General features: G+C 41.0%; 1 protein-coding gene across 2 annotated transcripts in view; it reads right to left on the minus strand.

Annotated features, from left to right (window-relative positions):
* Positions 1-1,058: 1,058 nt before the first annotated feature.
* Positions 1,059-12,742, minus strand: part of Atl1 (atlastin GTPase 1) — a 74,138-nt gene continuing 62,454 nt past the window's right edge. For both annotated transcript variants that reach the window (XM_041657930.1, XM_041657929.1), the window contains 6 exons: positions 9,663-9,790; positions 8,645-8,701; positions 8,179-8,250; positions 5,404-5,835; positions 4,803-4,817; positions 1,059-1,858 (listed from right to left, as the gene is read on the minus strand). In XM_041657930.1, coding sequence (XP_041513864.1) covers positions 1,748-1,858; positions 4,803-4,817; positions 5,404-5,835; positions 8,179-8,250; positions 8,645-8,701; positions 9,663-9,790 — 815 coding nt within the window. In that variant the 3' untranslated portion in view covers positions 1,059-1,747. The remainder of the gene's footprint in view (positions 1,859-4,802; positions 4,818-5,403; positions 5,836-8,178; positions 8,251-8,644; positions 8,702-9,662; positions 9,791-12,742) is intronic.

Raw genomic sequence — 12,742 nt, forward strand, 5'->3', positions numbered from 1 at the left:
TCTGTTCAGAAGGCCCAGTAGCCAAGGAAGCCTACAGTGAAGGGAGGTTGAAGTGTGATGGTGGGAAAGGGAGTTTACTGAGCATAAGGCCGGGTGTCTCTAAAGGACGGACTCACAGCTTATGAACTGCTTGTCTCTCCTGTCCCTGTGACTTTTTGTTCACCATTACTGACACAGTTAATGCCTGTTTGAGGGCTCCCAGATCCGTAAGAAGCATTACCTTTCTTCCGTTACTACTTTCCCCTCTCTTGAAAACCTTTTTGTTCTCAAGACAGGGTTTCTCTGTGTGTTCCTGGCTGTCCTGGAACTCATGGTGTAGACCAGGCTGGCCTCGAGTTCACAGAGATCCACCTGCCTCTGCCACCCATGTGCTGAGATTAAAGGTGTGTGTCACCATGACTCACCTCCCACCTCATTTTTTATTTTCCTCTAAGGGGTCTGATTTACTTAATAAAACTCCATAAAGATTTCAGTCATAAGAAATAAATTATAAAGCCGGGCGGTGGTGGCGCACGCCTTTAATCCCAGCACTCGGGAGGCAGAGGCAGGCGGATCTCTGAGTTCGAGACCAGCCTGGTCTACAAGAGCTAGTTCCAGGACAGGCTCCAAAACCACAGAGAAACCCTGTCTCGAAAAACCAAAAAAAAAAAAAAAAAAAAAAAAAAAAAAAAAGAAAGAAATTATAGACTCACGGTTTCCATGACCTGGAAGGATGCTGCAGACAGCAGCACATGCATGTAAGCTCAGGACTTGGGGAGGGAGGCAGGATGATCACAGTTAAAGGCTGGCCTGAGCTGCATGGCAGAACTGTGTCTAAAAATATGAAACAATAAAATGAAACTTTTTTTTAAACCAAGTCACAGGAAAGAACCTAACAAGATTAGCTCATATTTCTTAAGTTTGAAATGGTATCAGAAATAGTGTATGGCCATGCCATCCTAAACACCTACAGTTCTCATGAAGTGTTATCAGAAAGAAAATGTATCTTGAATTAAAGTGGAGAGAGCCCTTCAAGCCACATCAGCACCCCCAATAGTTCTAGAGTCAGTAAGCATTTGTTTTACTGTTAGGAACCAGAGTAAAGTTTAATAGTTGGCATATTAAAAGAATAAACCTATGAAGAATACATTTCTGATGTACCAAATGAAAAAACAGACAGTGCAGGGAAACTCAAACACATACAAACAATGTTTGTGCATTTTTGATCAAGAGGTTTACATTCTATATTAAATCATAAATATAAAAGAAACAATGTATAGTTTTTGGTAAAGCAACTTTAAGCTCTTAAATATATTTCAAGATAAGAGCCTCTGGTATGTATAAGATTATATAGATTAAATCAAGCCTGCTGAGTTATGCTGTACTTTAACAAATAGCTATGCAAAATAACTAAAATATTCTATAGAAATTAAATGAGCATATCCAAACCTGGAGTGCTCTCACGCAATACTTAATTATAACCCAGAGCAGAACTTAGTAAAGTCAAGCAAAACACTTCTACTGCCCCCAGATTTACAAATACCTGAAATGATAACAGCATATTTTAAGAAAAAAATCAGGAAACTGCACGTATTAACAAATAACCATGCATACATACATCCGCTTATCAGTCACTGGAGTAAAGGATTGAACCGTCGGAGTCCTCGGGTGTGTGGCTTTCATTCTGCTCAGAAAAAAGCACTTTGAATGTTTGCATGGAAACAGACTTTGATAGCTAAGTGGCAAGTGGTCATGCACTGAAATCGACTTAGATTTTCTTCTTTTCTGGTTGCTCAGTGGGCTCTGACTTTGGTGCAGGAAAAGCTTGGTGATACAGGTGTCTGTGGGTTGCTGCTGCACTGTAGAGCTTGTAGAGAGCCTGGGAGGTAAGAATCAGGGTTGCAAAACAGTGAGCACACAGGTATACCTTTCCCCTCCCCCTATAGTACTATATCAAATTCAGCATTTTTGTATATGGTGTGCATGTATGCATATGTGTGCGCAGGTATGGCTGGAGGCCAGAAGTTGTTGGGTGTCTTCCTCTATCACTCTCCACATTGTATATGAGGCAGGGTCTCTCAGCAGTTTGGTCAGTCTAGCCAGCAAGCTTGCCCAGAGAATTCCATCTCTACCTTCTAAGCATAGGGATTATAGGTGGGCCACCACATCCACCTGATACTCAGAGTGGTTATTGGAGACTTGAACTCAGGTTCTTACCCTTGGGTGGCAAATGGTTTACCCACTGAGCCATCTTCTCAGACCTGAACTGATATTCTTTATATCATCCTCTATCAAACACAGACCTAGGGAGGGCTGGAGAGATGGCTCAGCAGGTTAGAGCACTGGTTCATCTTCCAGAGGACTTGGGTTCAAGTCCCAGTATCCACATGGTGGTTCACAACTACCTGTAACTCCAGTCCTAAGGGACCTGACGCCCTCTTCTGGCTTCCACTGTTACTGCATGCACATTGGATACAGACGTCCATGCAGCTGAAACACTCACGCTGACCAATAACCAATATCTTAAAATGTATTTTCAGTTCCCTGGCATGTGTTACTGGTTGAGCTTCCCAAGTTTTTACTCTCTGACGGCACTTCCTTTATCTTAAACATCTCTTAGCACACTGTCTCCCAGCCCAATTGTTTTCCATGCCCCAGGGACTTGTGGACATCTCATTGTGAATATTGTCAGTTTTACACAACTCAGACCTGTAATTTCCGTTGTGAGTCTATTTTTTGGAATGGGCTGCTTTTCCATTCTTTGTGTGCCGGGTCAGCTGAAGAGGTATTGTTCCTTCCCCAAGCTGGGCTCCCCTGTTTACTCCTTTACTCCAGAGACTGATAAGCAGATGTATGTATGCATGGTATTTGTTAATATGTGCAGTTTCCTGATTTTTGTCTTTAATTTGCTGTTATCTCAGGTGTTTTTAAATCTGAGGTCAGTAGATGTGTTTTTGCTGGACTTGACTAAGTTATAGTAAGGGTTATAATTAAATACTGTGTGCTGTCACTCCAGGTTTGGGAATGTTCGTTTAATTGGGATACATGTTCTCCTGCTGTATTTCCTGCTGCACAGAACCTTGTTCAGAAACACCGCTTCAGAACACCTTCCCTTACTGAAATGACCTCTGGTTATTCCTTGTATTATTTTAGTGAATCAAAAGAATGTTAGGGTTTTTCTTGAGATTTGGTTTCACTATGTGATCCACATTAGCTTCAAATTTATTATCCTCCTCCCCCGCCCCGCTGAGTGCTGGGATTGTGGACATATGTCACCACACCCAGCAATCATATTTTTCCATGTTGCACATTTTTGGGTAGTCTAAGAATCACAGTTTTTCCTCTTAACCAGGGTGTAAGAGCTCTCCCTCTGACTGTCACAAACTGAACACTCACTTCTGACTCACTCACTCTTGAGTCTGTAGATTTTTAATATTTTTAAGAACTGGGTAAAAGCTTAATATTTAGCTATTCTCAAGAAGTTTTTCATTTGTGATTCCATATAGCTGTTTTCTTTTTAAAAAGATTTATTAATGTATCTTATGTATATGATGCTTTGTTTTCATGTATCAAAAATGTCATATGTATCATAAATATCAGAAGAGGGCACTGGATCCCATGAAGTACAGTTACAGACAATTGTGACCTGCTATGTGGGTGCTGGGAATTGAACTCAGGACCTCTGGAAAAGCAGCCCCTGCTCTTAGCCACTGAACCATGTCTCTGGCCCCTATAGCTAGCCCATCCTTGTTCTGATACGTTCTGCTCCTGGTATACTTAATTCCAGTTTTCTTCAAGTATTAGGTTCCCCCACCCAAGGTTTTATGTACAAAGTTGAAATCTGTTTTGTCTAGTGAGTTTAGTTTGCTTTTTACATAAAGTATTGACTTTAAAATATTAAATGTTCCATTGGGATTTGATTAAAGGACCTAATTCACTCATATAGTCAAGGAGAAACTGAGGAATTAAGATTAGCTTTGAAAAAAAAATAACAGTTCTGTAGACATCATTTTTCTTAGTGTAATTGTTTCTGGAAACACAGTTTCTTATTCATACATAACATGGAAAGGAGAAAGGAGTGCTGGTTCACAGGCCAGGTTTGAGATGTGCAAAGAAAGCATGGATGCATCCTGTGATGGAACCTTCTTAAAGTAGTCTGAGTAGCTGTCAGCTCAAAGCCAAAGTCCTCAAGGTGGCAGCTGCATCTAAAACACCCTCTGTGGTGGCATTACTCAGATTGCAAGGGAAACGGTGATGATCAGTCTTCATGTTCAACCTTACGGGTTTTGGAATCCCTATGGAAACATCTCTGGGTATTTCTATGAAGTTGTTTCCAGAATGATTAACTGAGCAGAGAAGACCCATCCTCAGTGTGGGCAAGGCCGTGTATCCCATGGGCTCTGATCCCAGAGGGAATAAAAAAAAGATGCTTAGCCCCAGCATCCACCTCTCTCTGCCCCCTGCCTGCAGCTGCCTCGTGCTTCTGCCACCATGCCTTCTCTGCTGCCATCTCCTCTTAAACTAAGCCAACTAAACCTTTGTTCCTGTGTGTTTCCTTTTGTCCAATATTTGACCACAATGGGGAAATTAAATATGCAATATTAGAGCTTAAAACATGAAATTTTCTACATTGGAACTAAATCAAGTACTCTTTAATGACACTTCTATGCAAATTAAATACAACAAAATATTTGGGATATGTTAAACATTCATACAAACATTTTAGAGAAGTATTTTCAAAGATATTCTATAATATCTAGTCAGTTATAAAGTAAGAATATCACATTTACAAATATGTTTTAATTAAAAAAATGTTAACTTACCTCATTTGTGCTTCCCTGTGGCAGAGGCAATTTTAAAAGAAAGAAAAGTATTATATCTTGCTTAGTAACATAATTTTCTACTTCATTTGCGATACCAATTGTGAGCATTAAGAACAAATTCTCCTGAAGATTTTACAGTTTAGATTCTGCATTTTATCAAAATATTTTAAAGAACCCAATTCTGTTTTAACATTGTGTTCTAACAGGACTTTGAGGTTTACATAGATAACCTGTCTTTAGCCTTGAGAGACTGAGAGAATGAGCAGCTGGGGCCCCAGAGGTGCTGCATTCATCCCATGTGCTCTTATCAGTTTATTTCAGCTTGATTGAAGGCACACAGCTCAGTAGTTACCATTCTATTGCAGAGAAGTGTGCTCTTCATGCTGGGGCTGGGGGCCACAAATGTTCAAAGGCTTAAAGTGTTAAAATGTCTACTAAACAGTTGTGTAGGACATATTGTAGTTGTTCATATCTTGCCGTGTTGTAAAGTTTTAAAGAATAGGCCCAGGTCATGTTCACTTGTGTATTTCTGATACTGAATGAAACACTAATTACACAGTGTGTGCAGGATTTATCTGAGGAAAATGAAAAGAACTCTTACCTGGTCCCACAAGGCTGCAGCTACCTGGTCGATTACAGCACCCAGCTCTCGGTACTCTCCAGAGTAGCGGATGTACGCCCAGGTGCACAGGGTGATGAGGGTCAGTCCCATGATCATGTTGCACAGACTGGCTATGATGTCCAGCCCAATGAACCCAGTCACACCAGCAATCACGTACGTGATAAAGATGACAACGAACAGTGTGGCTGGGGTGCGAGCTGCATGGAAGATATTTTTGCTGTCATTGTGCTTGATATACTGGATGTACAGTTCATCTATCTCGCTCTCCAGCTGCTGCAGGTACCGCCGGCTGAACTCCTCACCACCCATCTTCTTCACCCCTCGGAATAACTTCACAGATTCCTCTTTCAGCTGCAGGTGCTTGCTCTGCAGGTCGTTAGGGGCCAGAAATGGTTTGTCACCACCACAAATCTGTCAGAGAGAGAAGTGTTTGTTTATGTAATAGGGAGTATATGATCAACTGTACCCAAATTTTTCACGAGTAGGTGACTTTGTTAGAGCACACTGGAATTGCTGCATAGGAATGATGAATTGAGTGACAGACTACATTCCCATCCTAGTGACACTGCATGGTACAAACAGTGTGAGCGACCTGCAGTCGCATAGACAATTACATGCACTACAGAATCAGGACTGTCCATCGTTACTTTAGAGTCCATTTCTACTTATTAGAAGTTCACTGTAATACAGTATTCTATTATACTAACTACAGCCTCATACCTCTTGCGTTTATGTTTTTGATTGTGTCAGGAAGACAAGTTGAATGAGTGCCCTAAAACATCTAGGTTTATCTAAGTACACAGTGATGCTTGCATGACAAAATTACTTGATGCATTTCTCAAAATACAATCTGTCAAGCGCCAGGAAGAAGGCTGCGTATGTGTTGCCTGTTCAAATGGCTCCATATCCCTGAGGCATAACTATGAAAGGTGGCGGTGGAATGGCTTAGATAGCAGTTTTGTTGTTGTTTTGCTTTGGGGTTTTTTGTTGTTTGTTTTTGTTGTTTTGTTTTTCGAGACAGGGTTTCTCTGTGTAGCCCATGAGCTCACTCTGTAGACCAAGCTGGCCTCGAACTCAGAGTTCCACCTGCCTCTGCCTCCCAAGTGGCTGGGATTAAAGATGTGTGTCACCACCACCCAGCTAATAAAATCATTCTTAATCTTATTCTGTCTGTCTGTCTCTATGCACTATTGTAGCACTGGCACAGAACGTGCTCTATAGACAGGTTGACCTCAAATTCACAGTGATCCACTTACTTCTGTGTCCTGTTCCTGGGGTTAAAGGTGTACCACCATGCCCAGCCCCTCTCTTTTAAGATGCAGCAAATAGTATCTATGACTTAACCAAGTTCTTTAAGATAAAAAAAGACATGACCCAACATAATTGTCAACTCCTTGTTAACAGAATGAAAACAGCTGAGAAAACTGCTTATATTGCACTTCTTCTAGAAGTCAAATGATACTGAAGTTATTTGACCAATGAAATTTAATTCAAAATAATCAGTACTATAAAGCTCTTGAACAGGGCTGGAGAGATGGCTCAGAGGTTAAGAGCACTGGCTGCTCCTCCAAAGGTTCAATTTCCAGCAACCACATGGTGGCTCACAACCATCCATAATGAGATCTAGTTCCCTCTTCTGGCGTCCAAGCATACATATTTTCCTTAGCAGTTTCACAGTTTACTTTGAGCAGAGCCAACTGGATGTTTTCTTAGAGTAAGAAGAAGTACACAGTATGTTCTTCAACTACATTTTCAAGTTTTTAGAAAGTTAGAAGGTAGGCTGGGAAGATGGCTCAGTGGGTAGGAGTAATTGCATGTGCAAGGATGAGGACCTGAGCTCAAATCCCAACACCACATAAAACAGCGGGGCACAGCTGCACACACCCGTACTCCAGCATGGAGGGGTGGAGGCAGGAAGGTCCTATAAGCTCACTGGCCAGCCAGCTTAGCTTCTGGTTCCCTGTGAAACCCTCTCTTAAAGGAGTAAGGTAGGGAGCACTAGAGGAAAGTACTTTCAGCTTCCACTGGCCTTCATGTGCATGTGTGCACTTCCCCCCCCCCCACATGCACATACAAAGTTACAAAGCAATTTTCAGCTAACCATGTCCTTAACTTTGGCTATAGTTTTAGTATTGACAATACATCTAATTATCCTTTATATACCATATTTCTCTTGATTGCTAAGATTCCACCAATTTTAGATGAACTTTGATCTTATATTAGTTGAAACTAAATCGAGGAAATATACTATATAAAATATTGGTTCCTGAGGCTTGGTTTTTATTTTTTTTACAAGTTTTAAGTGAAATAATAGACTGCAGAATTACATATGCACAGCAGAGAGAGTAGTATATGTTACTTTTAGCCACTAAATCTTCCACTGGGATGTTCTGGCCAAATAAAACATGAATATTTTTGTTAGCAGAGAATTTTTAAATGCCTCTAAAACTGCATTGTGTGTACCTTTTTCTTTTGAAACATGGTTTCATTTCACTGTACCCCAGGCTAGAATTAAACTCATTACAGGCCAGGTTGTCTTCACTTTCGTGGCAATTCTTCTGCCTCAACTTCCATGCCCACTATGTAATGTTCTGTTTGTAAAGTACCTTAGGAACACAGGACATGTGATGTGTGCATACTGAGCTAAGTGACATTAAAGTCACCTCTTTGCATATGCGCACGGTGTGATGTGACATTAGAGAATGGGTTCTAAGAAGAAATACTGTTTATTGTTTTAAAATCCTGAATTCTTACCTCCTCCATCTTCTTGTTGTACGTGTCCTTGGCAGTTGCAACAGCTGCTAAATTGTTAGCTTCTGCTGTGGCCTTGGGACAAAGTGCACACTTTAATGTAAAGTGGAGTCATCTGTATCAGAGCATCACATGCAGGAAATGCTCCAGGGCCATCCATCAGGGAACCCGGAGTGTTTCTACCACACGTTCACATCATTATTACAACCTCTTAAGACGTACACAGCCTACATTTGTACTCAGTAAGCCATAAATGCTGCAGTGAATGTCCATTTGGACATACGACAGCGGTGGGAGCATTGCATAGCCAGGACAGGGAGAGTGGGTTCCTAAACAGACTTGGATCTCCACCCAAGTAAAGCTGTTGTGTGGTGTGGAACATTCAGATGGACACATGGGTAGGGTAGGCAAGTGATCTTCAATCTTCAGGTGATACTCTGAAACCTCGTTACCCCTGATGGATACACACCTGTAGCATGGACTTGGGATGCGGTAACTCTTCACCTTGATAGATCTTTATATATGCCTGAAGCAAAACAAAGGAAAAGAGCATTTCATCCAACATTTCTCTTATGTTAACTTGAATTTTAGGGTCTTGACAATTAAAAAATATGTATTTTCAGGAACTATTCTTTCTTTGTTTTTGTTTTTTTTTTGTTTTTTTTTTTTTTTTTGCTATTCCCTCTTTCTGTGATGCTCTTTCCATACACAGCCATATGCCAATGCTGTCCTTCAGAAAGGTTCAATTCATCTCCCTTAAAAGCTTTCTCGGATCCCTCTGCTGGAGTAGCCTCCCTTTTCTGTGAGTCTGTGTCCTGCTTTTATCATAGGCTGCATGGACCTGATCTGCACAGGGATCATGAATCCAAACAGTGTGCTTATCTACAGGGTTAGACTAGAAATTCAGATACACCATTGTGAAATGAAGGAAAAAAGATCACACAAAAAGGCATTTTAGATGTTAAAATATCAATTTTAAAAGCTGAAATTTAATCTTGAAGCACTTGACAAATCAGGTTAATTTCTTCATTAAATATTTATGTTGGCAAAGTGCATTAGTGTTATTAAAGTTAAGAGGTAAATGCAGATTTAAAGTAATTCTACTAAAATTGCCTTTGGTGCAGAGAGCAGTTTGGAAGAATTCTTTCTCAGGAAGAGAATATAGTTGCTTTTGGATAATCTTAAAGGTGAAATTCAGTGGGGGGGGGGGGGGGACGTTTGGAAAGCGCTCCGATAAAGGTTGGTTCAACTCTGATACATTTTTATTTCAAAGTATAGTTCCCTCAAGTTAAAAACAAATGGTAAATTTACTACCAAGAAGATTTTATTTCCTCAGACAGCTGCTTCTCTAGGTGCGTCATGGTTTTCCAAAGCCTTTTTATGGGCGCCTTGTCCATTCGCCCCACAGAGTTTCTATGTGGAGGATGCATACTCCAGGGCATGCCAGAGGAAGGGACTCACAAGAGGCACAGAAACGAGAGGGATACCTTGAAGTACTCCAGCAGACCTCGGCAGGTGATTTTATTCCCATTGATCTCTTTAATATCCAGGCTCTCAGGACTAAGGAGCCACGGAATCAGGATTTTCAAGTTTTTGATGAATTCGTCATCTATTTCTACAATTGAAAGCAAATTCACCATTATTTTAAAAACCCAGTCCAATCCTCCGTGTCACAGAATGAAACCTCCATTTCCCTGGCCCCAGTGGAAAATGGCGCCACTGGCTTTCCTGTAACTTAGCAACTCTGAAGACCTGTTATGGGGCGTGGTTCTTCTTGATGCACGTCCACTCTTGGCGCCCTTATCGCCACTCATGTGTCGTATACCTATGAAGAATCCTTAACATTAAATGTTCAACATTTTATAGCCCCCCTTTTTTTGTTTGTTTTTTTGATTTTTTTTTTTTTTGATTTTTCGAGACAGGGTTTCTCCGTAGCTTTTGGTTCCTGTCCTGGAACTAGCTCTTGTAGACCAGGCTGGCCTCGAACTCACAGAGATCCGCCTGCCTCTGCCTCCCGAGTGCTGGGATTAAAGGGATTTTTTGAAATAGGATTTCTCTGTGTAGCCCAGGCTGGCCTGGAAATCACTTCTGCAGATCATGCTGGCTTAAAACTCAGAGATTCACCTGCCTCTGCCTCCCAAGTGCTCGGATTAAAGGCATGCACTTTAATTAAACACCTCCTAGTGTTACAGCCAATTTTATTTCATGTAGTCTGAGACTTTTGGGTCTTATGGTTATGTATAGAGGCTCAAAAATGGGGAAGTTGGGGGCGGTGGTGTGCACCTATAGTTCCAAATACTTGTGTAGCTGACTCAGGATCATTTGAGTTCAGTCATTCAGGTCCACCTTGGTTAATAACAAGACCATGACCTAGGGCCTCACTATGTAGGTCTCTGATTTTCAGGGATGTTCTCATCTCTGCCTCCTGCACACTCATGTTATAGACGTGTTTGACTACATCAATATAAGTTTCTAAGTAATAATTACTACAATATTATTAATACTAGAATATATCAGTTTTTTAAATGTGTATGTATATAATAAGGTGTTCTTATAAAATCACTTTAATACACACACACTTCTACCCAAACTTTTTCTTATGAAATTGGAATGGAATGAAAATAGACCTAGGTCCACTACACCAGAAAGGTAACTATTACTAAAGCAATCAACACATTTGGGCATAATGTGCTCTGAAGATAGTGCGAGACATCTCTGCCTTCCTTGGGACCACTGCAAACCATTCTAACTATGGGTCCAGAAAATAACAACAGAGTAATAATTATTATTTGACCACAGTAAATTCAGTCTGGAACATGGTTAGATATGTTCAGATCAGCCTCCAGAGGGTCCTGTGAGTGTCCAGTGGATGTGTGTACGTGGATCAACACTCAAGGTGATGTTGTATTTTCATCATCTATTCAATAAGTTCTGCTTCAAGACAGCAAAAACTACTTGGGAAGCCAGGGCCTGGGCCAACATGGTAGTTACCTAAGTTACCAAATACACACTCCATACAATGTATGCTTTATAAGTAACTCTACAGAGTAGGACCACTAGTATATGATTTGGAGTATAAACTAACAAAGGACGGTAACGTCTCAAGATTACTTGCCAAGTCATTAGAAATACCTTAAAAAAAATGTCTTGATTGGCATTAGACTCTAATAACTGCTGCTAAGGAAGCTGTCCCACAGTGTATGTTATAGTTACCTGACTGTTTGATACAACTCCTTGCTGGTTAGGAGACTATCTACTGTGCTAGCAGAGGTATTCAATTCAGTAAAAGCTAGTTGAATGTACTGTGAATGAACACAACTCAACACTTTTGACCTCTGGGATCCAGTGTAGGATGTTCCTTCATTAGTAGCAATTAAATTAATCATATAATTTTAAAGAACACTGGAAATACTGTTATTCATGGGGCTAGTAAAGATGGCAATAATTGCAATTCTTTGTAGGACAATTATTAGTGTTGATTATGAACTAGAAAATTATTTCTGCCTGTGAAATAGCACATGAGAACCTCCTACAAAAGCCCACAGACATATCTTTGCTAGAGACAACCACTCTTGTGCCAGCTCTCTGAAGAGTACCATGGCTAGCCCATAAGGGACCCAGGGAAAAGTCATCGAATTATGAGATTCAGTGTTTGCATGTTTGTTGCTGTTCTATTCTAATAGCCAGAAACTGGAAACTCAGCCATTTTAAAAAAAGGAAATCATGAAATTTGTAGATAAATGGATGGAATTAGAAAAACTCATCCTGACTAGTGTAGCACAGACCCAGAAAGAGAAATGTGGTATAGATTTGCTTATGTATTGATATTAGCTGTTAGGTCAATGATAACCTAGCTACCATCCATAGAACCACAAAGGTTAGGTATAGAGTAAGGTATTGGGGAAACAACAGATCTCCCTAGGAAAGGGAAAGAATAGATGGTTACAGATTGATGGGAGGGAGATTGGACTGGAGGGCCAAGTGGGGAGGGGAGAAGGGGAGGGAGACAGGGAGGGGGGTATGGGAAGAGACAGCTAGAATTAAGGGCCATCTGGAGGGTAGTACAGGAACCTAATACAAGAGAAGCTTCCTAAAATATACACATATATGAAGATCTAAATGAAATTGTCAAACAATGGGAGAGACAGAACCCCAAATGTACATCTATCATCACCAAATGTCATTTCCAGTACTGGCTGTTACATCTAATTGGCCAAAGGGGTCCCATGAGAACCCCTATACAACTCAGGCTGTTGCCAAGGGTAGCTCTCCACAAGCTGACATCAACGCCACACTGCTGAAGACAACACCTGCACAACACATTGAGCATGAAGAAGTCAAGCTGGCCTCCACAGAGCCTTCACCCCTACATGTTAGCATCTGGTAGGAAGGTACTCTCTCACGCTGCCTACCCTGCCACAAACCCTGTAATCTACAGTGGTGTCCCAACTGCAAGATATGCCAGTGCAATGCTGGCACGAAGTTTGTGGGAGTGACCAACCAATATCTGACTTGCCAAATTCCCATTCCAAGAGACGGAACCATACCTGACAATGCTTGGGTGGTG

This window comes from Microtus oregoni, unplaced genomic scaffold (assembly GCF_018167655.1).
Source record: "Microtus oregoni isolate MIOR12 unplaced genomic scaffold, Mior012 000009F_ref0000495, whole genome shotgun sequence".
NCBI lineage: Eukaryota > Metazoa > Chordata > Mammalia > Rodentia > Cricetidae > Microtus > Microtus oregoni.